The 12,738-nt window shown below is 38.1% G+C and overlaps 1 protein-coding gene across 1 annotated transcript; it reads right to left on the reverse strand.

The window, feature by feature from the left end:
* Window positions 1-1,097: 1,097 nt before the first annotated feature.
* On the reverse strand, window positions 1,098-12,444 carry LOC593009. The gene is made up of 11 exons (XM_030981554.1): window positions 12,425-12,444; window positions 11,784-12,103; window positions 10,294-10,399; window positions 8,915-8,962; window positions 7,624-7,835; window positions 5,609-5,698; window positions 3,854-4,007; window positions 3,018-3,206; window positions 2,102-2,398; window positions 1,522-1,724; window positions 1,098-1,385 (listed from the first exon to the last, which is right to left on the reverse strand). The coding sequence occupies exons 2-11, from the start codon at window positions 12,084-12,086 to the stop codon at window positions 1,224-1,226; spliced, it is 1,764 nt and encodes a 587-aa protein (XP_030837414.1). The 5' UTR covers window positions 12,087-12,103; window positions 12,425-12,444; the 3' UTR covers window positions 1,098-1,223.
* Between the last annotated feature and the right edge of the window lie 294 nt (window positions 12,445-12,738).

Here is a 12,738-nt window from a genome sequence, read left to right on the forward strand (position 1 = left end):
CCTGGCAATGAACTTCGCTCAGTTAGCACGTGATTATCTACTGAAGATCAAATAGTCTGCATCAACAGACCCAGATTTAAATCTATGAGGCGTTTGTCCCCTTCTTATTTGGTGGTCATTTTGTTGGCCATTATCGATAGAATAGAGTTGTGTTTATTTGTATATTTCGATACAACAGTTCCACATAAAATTAGGAATTTGCCCTGTAAACAGGGAGGACATCATCATGTATTACCATATCGTACTCGAATATTCGTCGTCATTCATCAACTTCGAAATCAAGTCTGAATTCCTAACTAGACAAAACAAATAATCTTGACAATTAAAACAAAACTTGATAAAAAAAAAAACACAATTCAAACTAATATATCCTATACCCTGAACAAACAACAATTTAACAAAACAAAACAAACACAAATCCGAAACAAAACAAGACCAGATAGGAAAAAATGAAAATAAAACAAAGCCAGACGTATCGGTGTTCACATGTATTCCATCATGTAATCATTTTTGTTTTCCCCAGTATATTGAATTATACATATTGTATTGTTGTTCCAACATGTGTGGTATATTGATTATAATCAACATATGACCTAGGTATCCCCCCCCCCCCCTTAGGAACCTTGGTACTTCAATTTCAATAATGGCTTATTAATGCAATGAAATCATGTTTTGTCCAAATAATTTCACACGAATTGTAGCAGAGTATGATGATGAATATTGTTCGTGACAACGCCTTTCGCTTCATAAAGAACACTATTCCACTTTCCTAATTCTCTCATTATTAGCTTATTCATTCTCTCTCGTGTCTTTTGTTGGATGTCTTTTTTTAATGTTTCATACGTTTTTAATGTGACCGCATCTCCCCATTTCATATTCTGACTTTTCTTCAAGACTCTGCTAATCGCAGTCAACAAATTTATATCACATTCAGTATTCGTCTCAAATTGGAGGGGTTTAATCTAGGCCCCTATTCCACTTAGGCCTACGTGCATGGGCGGCACCCGTGTAATAATCATTACCAGCCTTACAACATATTTCAATAAGCTTGCAACAAAGAAAAGAGACAAAAACTTCTAACAAAACAGGCTGTCATTTTCAAAAGTATTTTATTCATCAAATCATTATCCATTTATTTCCTTTAGTGACCTTAGATCATTTTGTTTAATCTAAACCATCGAAACTATTTCTCTCATTGCGCTGGTTTCGTGTGACCTTTGACCTCACACGTCGTCATCTTGGAGTGGCTCATAGTAGCAGAAATCGAGGAGGATGTTATTGTCGGTGTCTCCGGGATAAGGGTGAGTTCCGAAGACGAGATCATCATTGCCCTGGTCATTGGTGTCCCACCGGAAGTACTCCTCCGTGTACGTCATGCCCACAACCTGCAGGATGAATGACAGGAAGGAGGTCACTTAATTTGTGTTCTCCTTTTCTTAGATATAATGGGCATCATTACTATTATTTGCATCACCATCATCATCATTTTTTTCTTAGAAGAGGGAGGGGGGGGGGGCTTACCTCTTGACACTGATGATTGACTTTGAGGAGAAAGAAGGGTTCATCCACGGGGAGATAGATTGGGTTACTGGCGAATCCATCGTCACGACAGCAGTAGTCGATGCGAGTATTGTGATCAAACTGACCGCTCGGTAGATCACCAGCGAAGGCGTTATCGTTGCCCGTATCTTCGTCATCCCAGAACACATAACCCTCAGACAACCCTTCAAAAGTCAGAAGTCAATTGTGGACAGGTTATTGTAGTTGCTTTGTAAAATAAACCGTCTCTATATCAGTGAAATAAAGTGATTAACACCATCAGAAAATCCGTTTAAAGGCAATTTAACTACCCTACGTTTATTATTCCACACAATATTTTGATTACATAATATGTCATTGTAAATTCAATAGGTGATGAATAAGGCTAATGCAATTACCTTAGGTTAATTCATCGAAAGTGTATGCAATCGTCTTGATACCAATACCGTTTTCCCTAATAAAGGAAAGGAGGAAAAGAGAGAGAGAGAGAGAGAGAATAGAGAGAGAGAGAGAGAGAGAGTGTGTGTGAGAGAGAGAGAGAAAGTTGTTGGTATTGACCCACCTTTGGGACAGAGTGACCCCTTCTTAGCCACGCAGTACTGGCCAGATTGGAAGGACCAGTTGAAGATGTCCTGCTCCTCGACGGTCTTTGAGCAGAACCAGCGATCCATGTCATTCTTCTTAAAGTTTCCAGACAGATGTAGAGGATCGCTCCAGTAGTTACCAGGGGCAACATCTTCTGTATCATGGAAGCGCCATCCCTCGGCCCAGGTGAAATGGGTATTGGGGCACCCGTAGATTGGTTTCGGTAAAGTGTAGGTCCCCTTCGGCCAGGCGATTGGGATTACAATCTCGGGATCTAAATTAGAAAGTGAATGATGAGACAATCACCCGGTCCTACATCTCGTTGGTTTATAAAAGTTGCCAAATATTTAACTCTTTCAAAATGGTCGTCTCCTATAAAGATGGAGCTGTAGGTCACTGTTACGGTTTTGAACATACTTGGGAGCAATGGATTGTAATACAAAGGGATTGGATATTGGAGAGGAACGAGAAGAATAATTTAGGTTGACAGCATGTATAAGTGGTTACATGAGAGAGAGAGAGAGAGAGAGAGAGAGAGAGAGAGAGAGAGAGAGAGAGAAGTAAAATAAGAGTGGTGCTGATATAGTTTAAGGCTACAAGAAGAGGGTTTTGAAATACACAATTGCCAAAGTCTATAGATATATATGGTAATTACAAAAAGAACGAGAGAGAGAGAGAGAGAGAGAGAGAGAGAGAGAGAGCGCGCGCGCGAAAAGGAGTACGTGTGTGCGTGGGGGCGGGTCATCATTTTTTTGAAGAGAGAGTGAGAGAGGGGGAGACAGAAAGAAAGAGAGAGAGAGAGAGAGAGAGAGAGAGATCTGTGAATTAATGGAAGAAAATGAAGGGCGGGGGAGGGGGGGGTAAGGGGGGGGGGAGGTGTAGGTGAAAATTACCAACTGTTTCTTCTGCTCCCCTCCAATCTGCGTAGTTATTCATTGCCATCTCCATGTTCAGTTGGATAGTATCTTTATTAGACATCCAGTCCACTGTACAGAGTCTCCGCTTGATGTAGTCTGAGTATTGCTGCCAGAAGTCTTTATCGAAGACCTCATGCATTCCAATCAGTTCGACAGCAATCGGTTCTAAATGTCAAGAACAACGCGATACTCATTCTAATGCCAGTTGCGAAGGATAATTTCGATTTACCCGACCCAAAATAAGCACATTGAAAATAGAATAAGACAGAATAAATTAAAAATAAAGCCTGTGAAAAGAAATAAATGATAAAGGCTACCCATACACAAGTAGGCCACAAACATATGCACTGTCCATCTTGCATTCACTAAAATGATAATTCTATATGTTTCTTATAATAAAGTGCTTTACCAATTACGACCGACCAAAGCGCTTACATTATTTTTAACAATAAAGTTTTTGAGTTATCATAACAAATAATGTTTTGACAATTTTGAGTGACAAAATGTTTCATCTCTACAGAGAACATTAAATATTGCATATTCGAACGTACATAATCGAACACTTAAATGCAAACACTAAGTAATACAGGTACGATTCTGCTACCATAGCAGCACCCTCTGCCAAATACGCGTAGGTGAATGCAAAATCTGCACCCAATTACACCCTTATTTCTTTGGGGGGGGGGGGGGGGGTATTATGTCTCATCAAATTGTTTAGGCATTTCTCGAATAACAAAACGACAGTAATTTAGTTTGGTCTTGTTTCTTTCTCATGTATGCAAGGTCCATTTCATTCAACGATAATACCTTACCTGGTAGTTCATCACCCCCACTCGTGAAGTTTGAAAGATGGCTTCCAAACTTCTGTCCCGTTGACAGACCAGTCTCAAAGACATCAGTATCGACCTTCAGAGCTCCACGGTAACCCGTGATGATCTTAGTGCGAAACGTCACACTGCCCTCTACCTGGTAGAGAACATGGTGACGAAACAGTTTAAAGGTAGAGGCATATCAATGATTTTGGAGGGGGGGGGGGTCAGTCTGACAAGAGAACACGATTGCGAAGAATTTCGAAAAACAAACTCTAGGGAAATTTCTATACCCAGTTGAATATCCCGAAGAAAGTTTGTTTGGATTATGTAATAAGTCATTGTCATGTCATTGCCATGTTCGCACACTATTAAAAAAAAAGTGATGTTCAAGACTACAGCAAGTTCCTTATTGGTTGATGTTCCGAAAGTCGTTGCGAGCATTTCGAAGTTATCACATGGGTAAAATGACCCCAAATATCCACAGATCTTTTACTCATGGAGAAGTCCCACTTTGTGTATTTTAGATTTATTAATCAATGCCAAAGTCTTGTATGTGTTTCAAGAAAAAGCTTTTGTTTGGCCTTTTGTAGAATGTACCGCAGGTGCAACACATGAATAATGATTACATAACATGAGCACTTATTCATCTCTGTGGGTTTTACAATTTCATCAGAAATGACCTTTATCTTGCCCATGCGCAGATAGTATTTACGAAATGGCTTATTTTAGGAGCAAAGCAAGGGAATCCTGAACATCCCCGGGATCCGCTTTTTTTTAATTAAAAAAAAATGAAATTGTTCATTGTTTCTTGGCGAATGGGGGGGGGGGGGGTCATCCTACTATAAATTGGTAATATGTTTCGACACCTATGTCATGAATGTAGAGACAAAATAACATCTGGGCCCTGTTTCATGAAACTTGTTTTCAGTAACAAGATACTATAATAAATGTTATAAGCTACTGAGATCCTTACATGTGGTTGGTCATGAGCAGATTTGTCATATATCGGTGGAAGTTGTTATTGATAACAAGTTTTGTATGAAAAAGAGCCTTGGTTGTCAAAAACTTAAAGAGATTTAACTCGTCTAATTACGTCTGGTAATTAAAAACAAGAATTGTTTCCAAAACATGATTTACTTCAGATAATTTGGCCAAATTCCTTCTGTCTCACTTCCTCCCTTTCTTACTATTATAAAAGTTTCTGAACATTGGGTGTAGGTTAACATAATTTGTATCATAACTACTCACAAAATCCATGACAATAGGAAACAAACACAACTTTAAAGATGAAGTTGAGTTCTGGTCATGCGATTGCATTGTGACAGAAACGGTGTGGGATCGACCAGAAAAGGTTGATCATCTAACATATAAGAATTTGTGTGTATTGCAAGGTTCTGGAATCATCAAAACGATGAGAAATTTGGCCAAGTCTTGGTGAAGTTACAAACACTGTACACAGAAAGATGTATATGGGACTACACGAACACGTGGCGTAAAAATCCTACCCCCGATTTTTACGATGTTACATGCCATATTTAGAATATGAAGGCATTTGAAGAGCCATGCTTTTCAGGGAACATGTCTTATCTGATGTTCTTCCACACTTGCATAATAAGAATGATAACGCTCACAAATTATTTTTCATCTCTTCCCAGAACTCAACCTTCTCTTTAAACGTCCTACAAATATCTGACTATATATATATATCCCATGAGAGCAGACCTTCGTGGTTTTGCTCTTGGTTCTTTCACTCACCTCAGTTCGGGCAAAATGGACGAAGTCCTCTCGACTCTCAGCAAAACGTACAGTTGACTTTGATCCAAGGTCTACCTTTGTTACTACATGCTAGAGTACAATGAATATAAAGAAAACAAAATGTGAGATGTCACAGTACATTGCCTGCGAGTCTAGAACCTTCTGGTTTCTTTGGAAAGCCTAGATGGATGAGAGAATTCAGTAGTCAACGGGTTCACGTCTACAGGAACAGGGAGGAGAAACAAGAGAGGGGGAGGAGGAGTTTTACAAATTTATGATAATTTACAACATTTAGTTTCCAGTTTCAAGAACCGAGTATACCATAGATACATCAAGTGCTTAAAGGGACTTTGTAACATTGTTCAGATGAGAGATAGTGGTGCTAAGGTAGTGACTTCAATGCTAGATGTACAATTAAAGATATTCTGAAAATTTGAGTGAAAACGGATCATTATTCATGGTACAAATTGGGAAAAACTGATCTGATCGATTCCTTAATTCTCCCAACTATATTATTCTACTTCTATTCTGCTACTTGTCGAAGCCTGTTCAGCATCAAGACAAGGACAATTTAATTACATTTTAGGTGAATGTAAATCGTCACAAAGCAATAAAATGGCTCTACATTCCATTCCAGACAGTTAAGTGTTGACAGATTTTTATAGCCTGTTTTATGTATTTTTGTAATGGAAAAACGGTTGGTAAAATTCAAAAATGTTTGGGAGAATTTACTGTTAATCACTGTCAGAGGGTGCCTCACATCGATGCCTTCAGAGAAAACCATAGATATCTTTGTGGTTTGAGAATTTGTTCAGGATTTTTTGCATATCAGAGGGTTAGTATGGTAGAAGGAATATAGTAAGTAACATTTTATACAAAAATTAAGCAATTTTTTTCATCAACCTTCAACAATGTTACCGAGTCACTTTAAGTCTGTGCGCGAGCGTCGGTTCGCCACCACCGGATAATCATAATGATAATCTTTTTTCTGTTAAAGCTTATCTGCCGTAGTTTACAGGAGGGATTAGACTGCCCTGCAAGGTCACTGGACAGGTGGTTATCTCATCAACTCAGCTCTCAGTTAACATAAGAAAAAGAGGATCATGGGGGACCAATGGTCACCGATTAGGCATTGTTTGTTATATAGAGGGCGCAAGTAACTACAAGTAGTGCAGTTGGCCTTTAAGATATTCAAAGGCGCTTGATTATAGAGATGCGAAGGTCGATGGTTCGAGCCCCGACACAATAATCTGAAAGCCATCGGTATCCACTTGCCTCTCCAAACAAAGGGAGAAGTAAGAACAGTGTTATCATAATAATGACTTGAACTCAATTTTATTTTTAAAGCCCTAATGAGCTTAAGGAGATAGGCAATTTGATATGTTGAGTAAACCATAAGTGGTCCGGCTTCCAATAATGCGCGACGACCTTGGAAAAAGCTGGTATTGATTTCATATTCCCATGCCCTTCAATTTTCTCTACGTATTAAGCTGTTAAGCTTCTAATAATCTCATTACGGTATAATACGATTAAGGGACGTTATTTACAAATTAAGTTATCAACATCTTTCAGCATATCAAAAGGTAAGCACATTGATAATGTCACTGGAAATATAGCATGAAGCCATGTTAAAACTGCATAAATAACGATTGAAAATAAAATAAAACTCCACTATCAAATTTTGAATAAATTATCAAAATAACTCATCAAAATCTTGTAGATCCAGAAAAAAGGTTTAATAAAAGATAATTAACCCTAATCCATCATCTTGTAGGTATAGACATTAATTTGGTGAATATGTATTTTATTGAGAGTACAACACGGTTACTGGACACAAGGAAAAGCAACCACACCAGCCATTACTGGAAAAATGCTAGACCACCAGAGCTTGTGTAATAATTGTTAACACCACATTGTATTAACATCGTACTAGCATCGTGTTATCATCGTGCTAACAACGTGTCATTATCGCGTTAGCATCGTGAAAGTGGACAAGTAGTTATTGCGTTACATACCGTTCCCCAGTCATCAATGAACTGCATGTAGGTTTCCTCGTCGTATGTAAGTGGCAGATGACAAGCCGAATAGACGAACCCAGTATCGAGAGGATATTGCTCGTACATGGCGAGCTCACTACGATAACGTGCTTGTCCCATGTTGCACACTGTACGATCTTCGTAATACACGTAACGGTTTTTCTCGACTCCACGATTGATCTCCTCATAGCCTGTAAAGTGATGAGATGGAAATTGAAATTAATCTAGTGTCAACATGTTCAGAGGGTTTGATCACCTTAAAATGTAAGCCAGAAAAAAGAAGGTTAGCGCCTCATATCCGAAGTGCCCTCCAATTCCTTTGGTTTGGTCCTACGCTCACTCGTCGCTATTTTAATTTTGCTTTTATATAGGAGAGCGCAGTAGCCGTAAAGATCTAACTCGCTATTACATATTTCGCTACTATATAGTTATTAGTAAGAGTTTGTCGCAACAAATTTCTGCTCTTATATATAAGAGCACAAAATCGCTATGTTTGCGAGAGAGTAAAGTCCCCGCTCACTCACAGTGTTACAAATATGTTTCATCGGAATATATTATGTAGGCGGTTCCAGAGGTTAGGGGTGGGGACAACAATGCCACCAATAACTGAAAGTATTTTGTTTTGTTTGTTAGGAGTTCCATATGGTAATAATATATTTAAATAAGAGCTTCAAATATTACTTGTGAAAAGAGATAAGCTCACAATTAAAATAAAAGCAACTTGCGAGTAGTCTACTGGACGCACCCCAACTCGTTCACTTAAATAGGGCCCCCATTGAACGTAAGTCCAACGTATGTTCCGGGTGCCAAGCTGTGTGATTCTATATTTTTCTTCATATTTCTTATCCGTTAGCCCATAAATAACCTTTTTGGATGTAGATTTTACATTCCAGCGGTACACATTACCAAAAATAAAGTGATTTATACCATTTAATAAACTAGTGTAATTCATGAAATACAGTATATGTTGTGTGACAAAAACGTGAATAACGTCGTTGATATGTGCGTCGAGTAGTAAAGCCCTAACCGGCAACACAGTTTGAATATTAAAACATAATTTTCCTAATTTCTATGAATTGACAAAAACAAAATTGAAAAATATGTCTGCTTTTTCTTCGTTTTCTTTCACAAAATTTCGTGATACGGTAGGTAAATTTGAATTCAATTTGAATTCTCCGCTCCATGGTTAATGGTAACTCGGTGGTAAAATAAAAATGGAGAAGCTAAAAATTATATTCTATTAAAAAATGTACTTAAACATAAAACTTACGTGAGCTTTTGGAGAACTTGTGCTTGCTGAAGATTGTCTTAACTCGACCTGTATTAAAACAATTCAAATAAATACTTTGATGCTTCATAAGTCTCAAATCTTTTATCATATTTTATGTTATCAAAGTCAGAGCAAATTAAATCACGGCTACCCACGTTGGCCATGCTGACCGGCTTGCGTGGCGTCTAGTGCAGTGCCGCAAAGTAAAAAGTTATTTAAGCATGAAATAAATATTGACCAGAGGCATGTATTTGAAAGTCTTGGGTGATGCAAATTATCATAAATTATTTTGATGAATTTAAAACGAATTTCATACCTGACATAACAGAAGACTGAAGCTAAACAAAATGTAACGGTATTTTGTTTGTTTGATTAATTTTTATTTCTGCGTTCAAATAACAAATACAAGGTTATACATTTTCGCATAAGTATACCATACATAGCTAATCATGTTTGACAATAGTATACAATAGCTATAGTACAAAGCATACAAACAGGTATAATGGATATTTGTATATATTTTCATTGAACTAAAGAGATAAATTTCAGAACGCAGGAGACCGCCATCGTGGGCGTTTAGGCTGGAAATGGATGACGGCCTCGTAGTCATTCATACACGTGAACTAATTGTTAACCCTGGTTTATCTTCGTCCATTGAATTGTAAAGCATCAAGTATCAACCGAAAGATTACCGAGAGTCCTTTTCAGGACTCCCCAATCCTCCCCTATTTCACATGGTGCAACCGCAAGCCGATACTTATAAGCAGCATCTAAGTATCAACCTGTTGCTAATTGCAAATGACTGTAATCCTGTTTAGTACGAATCACCGAAGTGAATTAATTTGTGAAATGAAAAACTGAAATTGATTTTAAAGTAGCGTGATTCTGTTTGTTCATTTTATTCATATCTAGGCCATAGTTATTATACTAATCTGCAAGGGTAGAAGAGGTTGAGAGAATCACCACATGGACTACTCCTCTCCAAATACATCCTATAATTCGGTTTAATGAATACTAGCCAATATCTATAAACCGGAAATTGGATGGAAGACATGGTTGCTCATGGACATTTGTCTACACTAACATCATTTTCATATCAGCACTGAACCCAATACTATACCTAACACTACTCCTAAACCTAAATCTAACCTACCAACTCAATGGCTACCCTTACCCTAACCCTATAAAATATAATATTATGCTTTATTACAGGTAGGCTATTACCCCAGTCCCTACCCGGAAACACTGTATACACATTCTTCATTTTACAGACGCTCACAAGGCTGAGCAAATTCAACACATGGGTGGGGAGTGGCAAATGAGGCTTAATTTCTTGCCATAAGATAATAACGAAAATGTCGGGTGACCAGAAAACAAACCTGATTCTTTCATGTCTACTGATATTTTCTCCACGTATGTCTCTGTACCGTAGAAGGTTTGTTGAGTCTCGGTAGTTACACAGCTAGACCGAGGTGAAAATAAAACCTGGATAGTAAAAGTCAGTTCAAAGCCATAGTTTATTTCCACTAAGATAACATACATTATGTGGGAGTATCGTGGTCGAGTGGTTTAAGGTGCTTGACTGGAGATGCGAAGGTCGAGGGTTCGAATCCCGACACCGCACTAATATCCTTTGGCAAGATGTTAACCTACACTTGCTACTCTCCACTCAGGTATTAAAATGGGTACCCGGTAGGATGCGACCGTCATTGTTGGTCAAACAGTTTTTGAGCGTCAAGTCACGCCTGGCTGGAATGCTCCCCAGGGAGTGGAGATTGTGCTCACAGTGTGTGCGGGCAAGTTCTGAATCCAATGGCCGGGATAATAGTATAGCTGTAAAGCGCTTAGAGACGTCCGAGGTGTATTAAGCGTTATTTAAAAGCTGATTACTATTATTATTAATATGTGCGCATTATATCAATACACACAGGTCACTAATATAAAAACATATTGAAATAAGGCAAAATGAATCAATATAAACCATAAGAATGAAGAGCTGTAGAAGGTACACCTGTAGAAAGCTTTTTGTAGCTTATAAGCGAACAAGAAAACTCTATTACAATATCTGTTACATTGAATACTATAAGAGGGGAAGGGGATCGGGGTAATTTACATAATATCCACACCTGCATAAACAATAAAATAATTTCATAAATATTAATGGCCAGCCTGACAAAACAATGATTAGTCGATCACACTTTTTTGTATATCTATACAGCCTTTGCTACCGCCTTTTGAAAAACAAAATTAATAATTATATCCAGCACAAAAATTATTAATTGGCAGTGTAGGGGTGTTTTACAAATTATTATACCGATCCTGGACTATTGGCATTACTGAATATAATACTCAGTGGCCTGCGACGTAATTTCAGAAACATTTCAGAAACTAACAAAAAAAGAAGCTCTACCATAAGGCCTAAAATAAAAACTTGTTGTATTGCCCTTTGCGACCGACCCAACAATCCGAACATCTACGGTCGGCATTTTAATTATTTTTTTTTAACCGTTTTCTATATTTTTTTTAGTAATGAATAAAATATATGTATTTTGTTTGTTTAAATGAGATGTAAATAAAATATCGAAATTCTCACTCGTGCAAACCATGGATAATTATGAGGTGAAAAAGATATCAATGGAATGATGACGCTGAAGCACATGTATTAAAGCATTAAAAACTGAGAAATATCAGCTAAAAGAGGGCGGGAAAAAGAAAGAAAAAAAAACATTAAAATCTGAAAATATCGGCCCAAAGAGGGCGACAAAAAAAAGTTTTAAAAAAAAAGAAAAGACTTTTCCGACCGACCGACCCATGTTTTGGCACCCAAAGGGCAATACAACAAGTTTTTATTTTAGGCCTAAATAAATACCTGATCTGGCACGATATATTCCCGATCCGATGTGAGTTGGTTCTCCTCATAGGTGAGTTTGAGGATGGGTCTGGTAACCAGTAACCCTGGGTCTACCCCTCCTAGGTAGATATCACCCCCTTCAGGGTTCCCATCGATGATGTTATACCCCACTCCGATGAAGTTTCGAATACCGGTTGGTGTAGGTAATGGTTCGCCGTCGGTGATGTCGGGTAGGTCATCATTGATGTCGGGAAGCTCCCCAGTGGGGACTGCGACCACCAGGTTGGTAAACACGCAGAGAAGTGCCAGGTAACTGAGCATGGTTGACCGAGGTATGTCTGACATGTGGACAGAAGTATGCACAAATCGTAGTTAAGAAATTTGTATTCGATTTGATTTTTCTTCTTCAACTTGCCCATAATATATTTAAAGCAATTTATTGCATGTAATATCAATATGAGATGAAGGAGGGATTTTATAATCAACTTTACAAGGTTAATCGAGTAATTTTGTAGGAAGAGAAATTGAATTTTATTTCAATACTTAAAAATTGAGGATAAACAGAGCAGTATTAATAATACTCATGGTATAGAAGCTACATTTGAAAACAAATTATATCAAGCGATGGAAGAGATATTTCATTATTTTGTGATACTTACCACTATGCCGAAACCGAATCAGGTTAGTCACTCTGTGCTGCTGAACATTGTTTAATTCCATTTTTATACATTTTAAAGAGGATTGTTATCTATATGTGACGATTGTATCTTTTTCAAAATATTTGGATAATGGATAGGTTTATCACGGTGTTGATAACAATGTGACGTCATCATCCAGTGGCGGATCCAGGGGGGGGGGGCCCGGGGGCCCGGGCCCCCCCCCCTTGAGAAAAAAATCATGTAAAATCACGTGATTTTTACCTTTTTTGGGGGTTGGGCCCCCCCCCCCCCCCCTGGCGCTCAAGGGGGGGGGG

This window comes from Strongylocentrotus purpuratus, unplaced genomic scaffold (assembly GCF_000002235.5).
Source record: "Strongylocentrotus purpuratus isolate Spur 01 unplaced genomic scaffold, Spur_5.0 spur5_scaffold_12, whole genome shotgun sequence".
NCBI classification, from domain to species: domain Eukaryota; kingdom Metazoa; phylum Echinodermata; class Echinoidea; order Camarodonta; family Strongylocentrotidae; genus Strongylocentrotus; species Strongylocentrotus purpuratus.

Coding starts and splice junctions, on each gene's coding strand:
- LOC593009 (XM_030981554.1), bottom strand. CDS start 12,086: ATGCTCAGTTACCTGGCACTTCTCTGCGTGTTTACCAACCTGGTGGTC. Junction 10,400..11,783: donor AATATATCGTGCCAGATCAG/GTATTTATTTAG, acceptor TTTACTATCCAG/GTTTTATTTTCACCTCGGTC. Junction 1,725..2,101: donor GGGGTCACTCTGTCCCAAAG/GTGGGTCAATAC, acceptor TGACTTTTGAAG/GGTTGTCTGAGGGTTATGTG.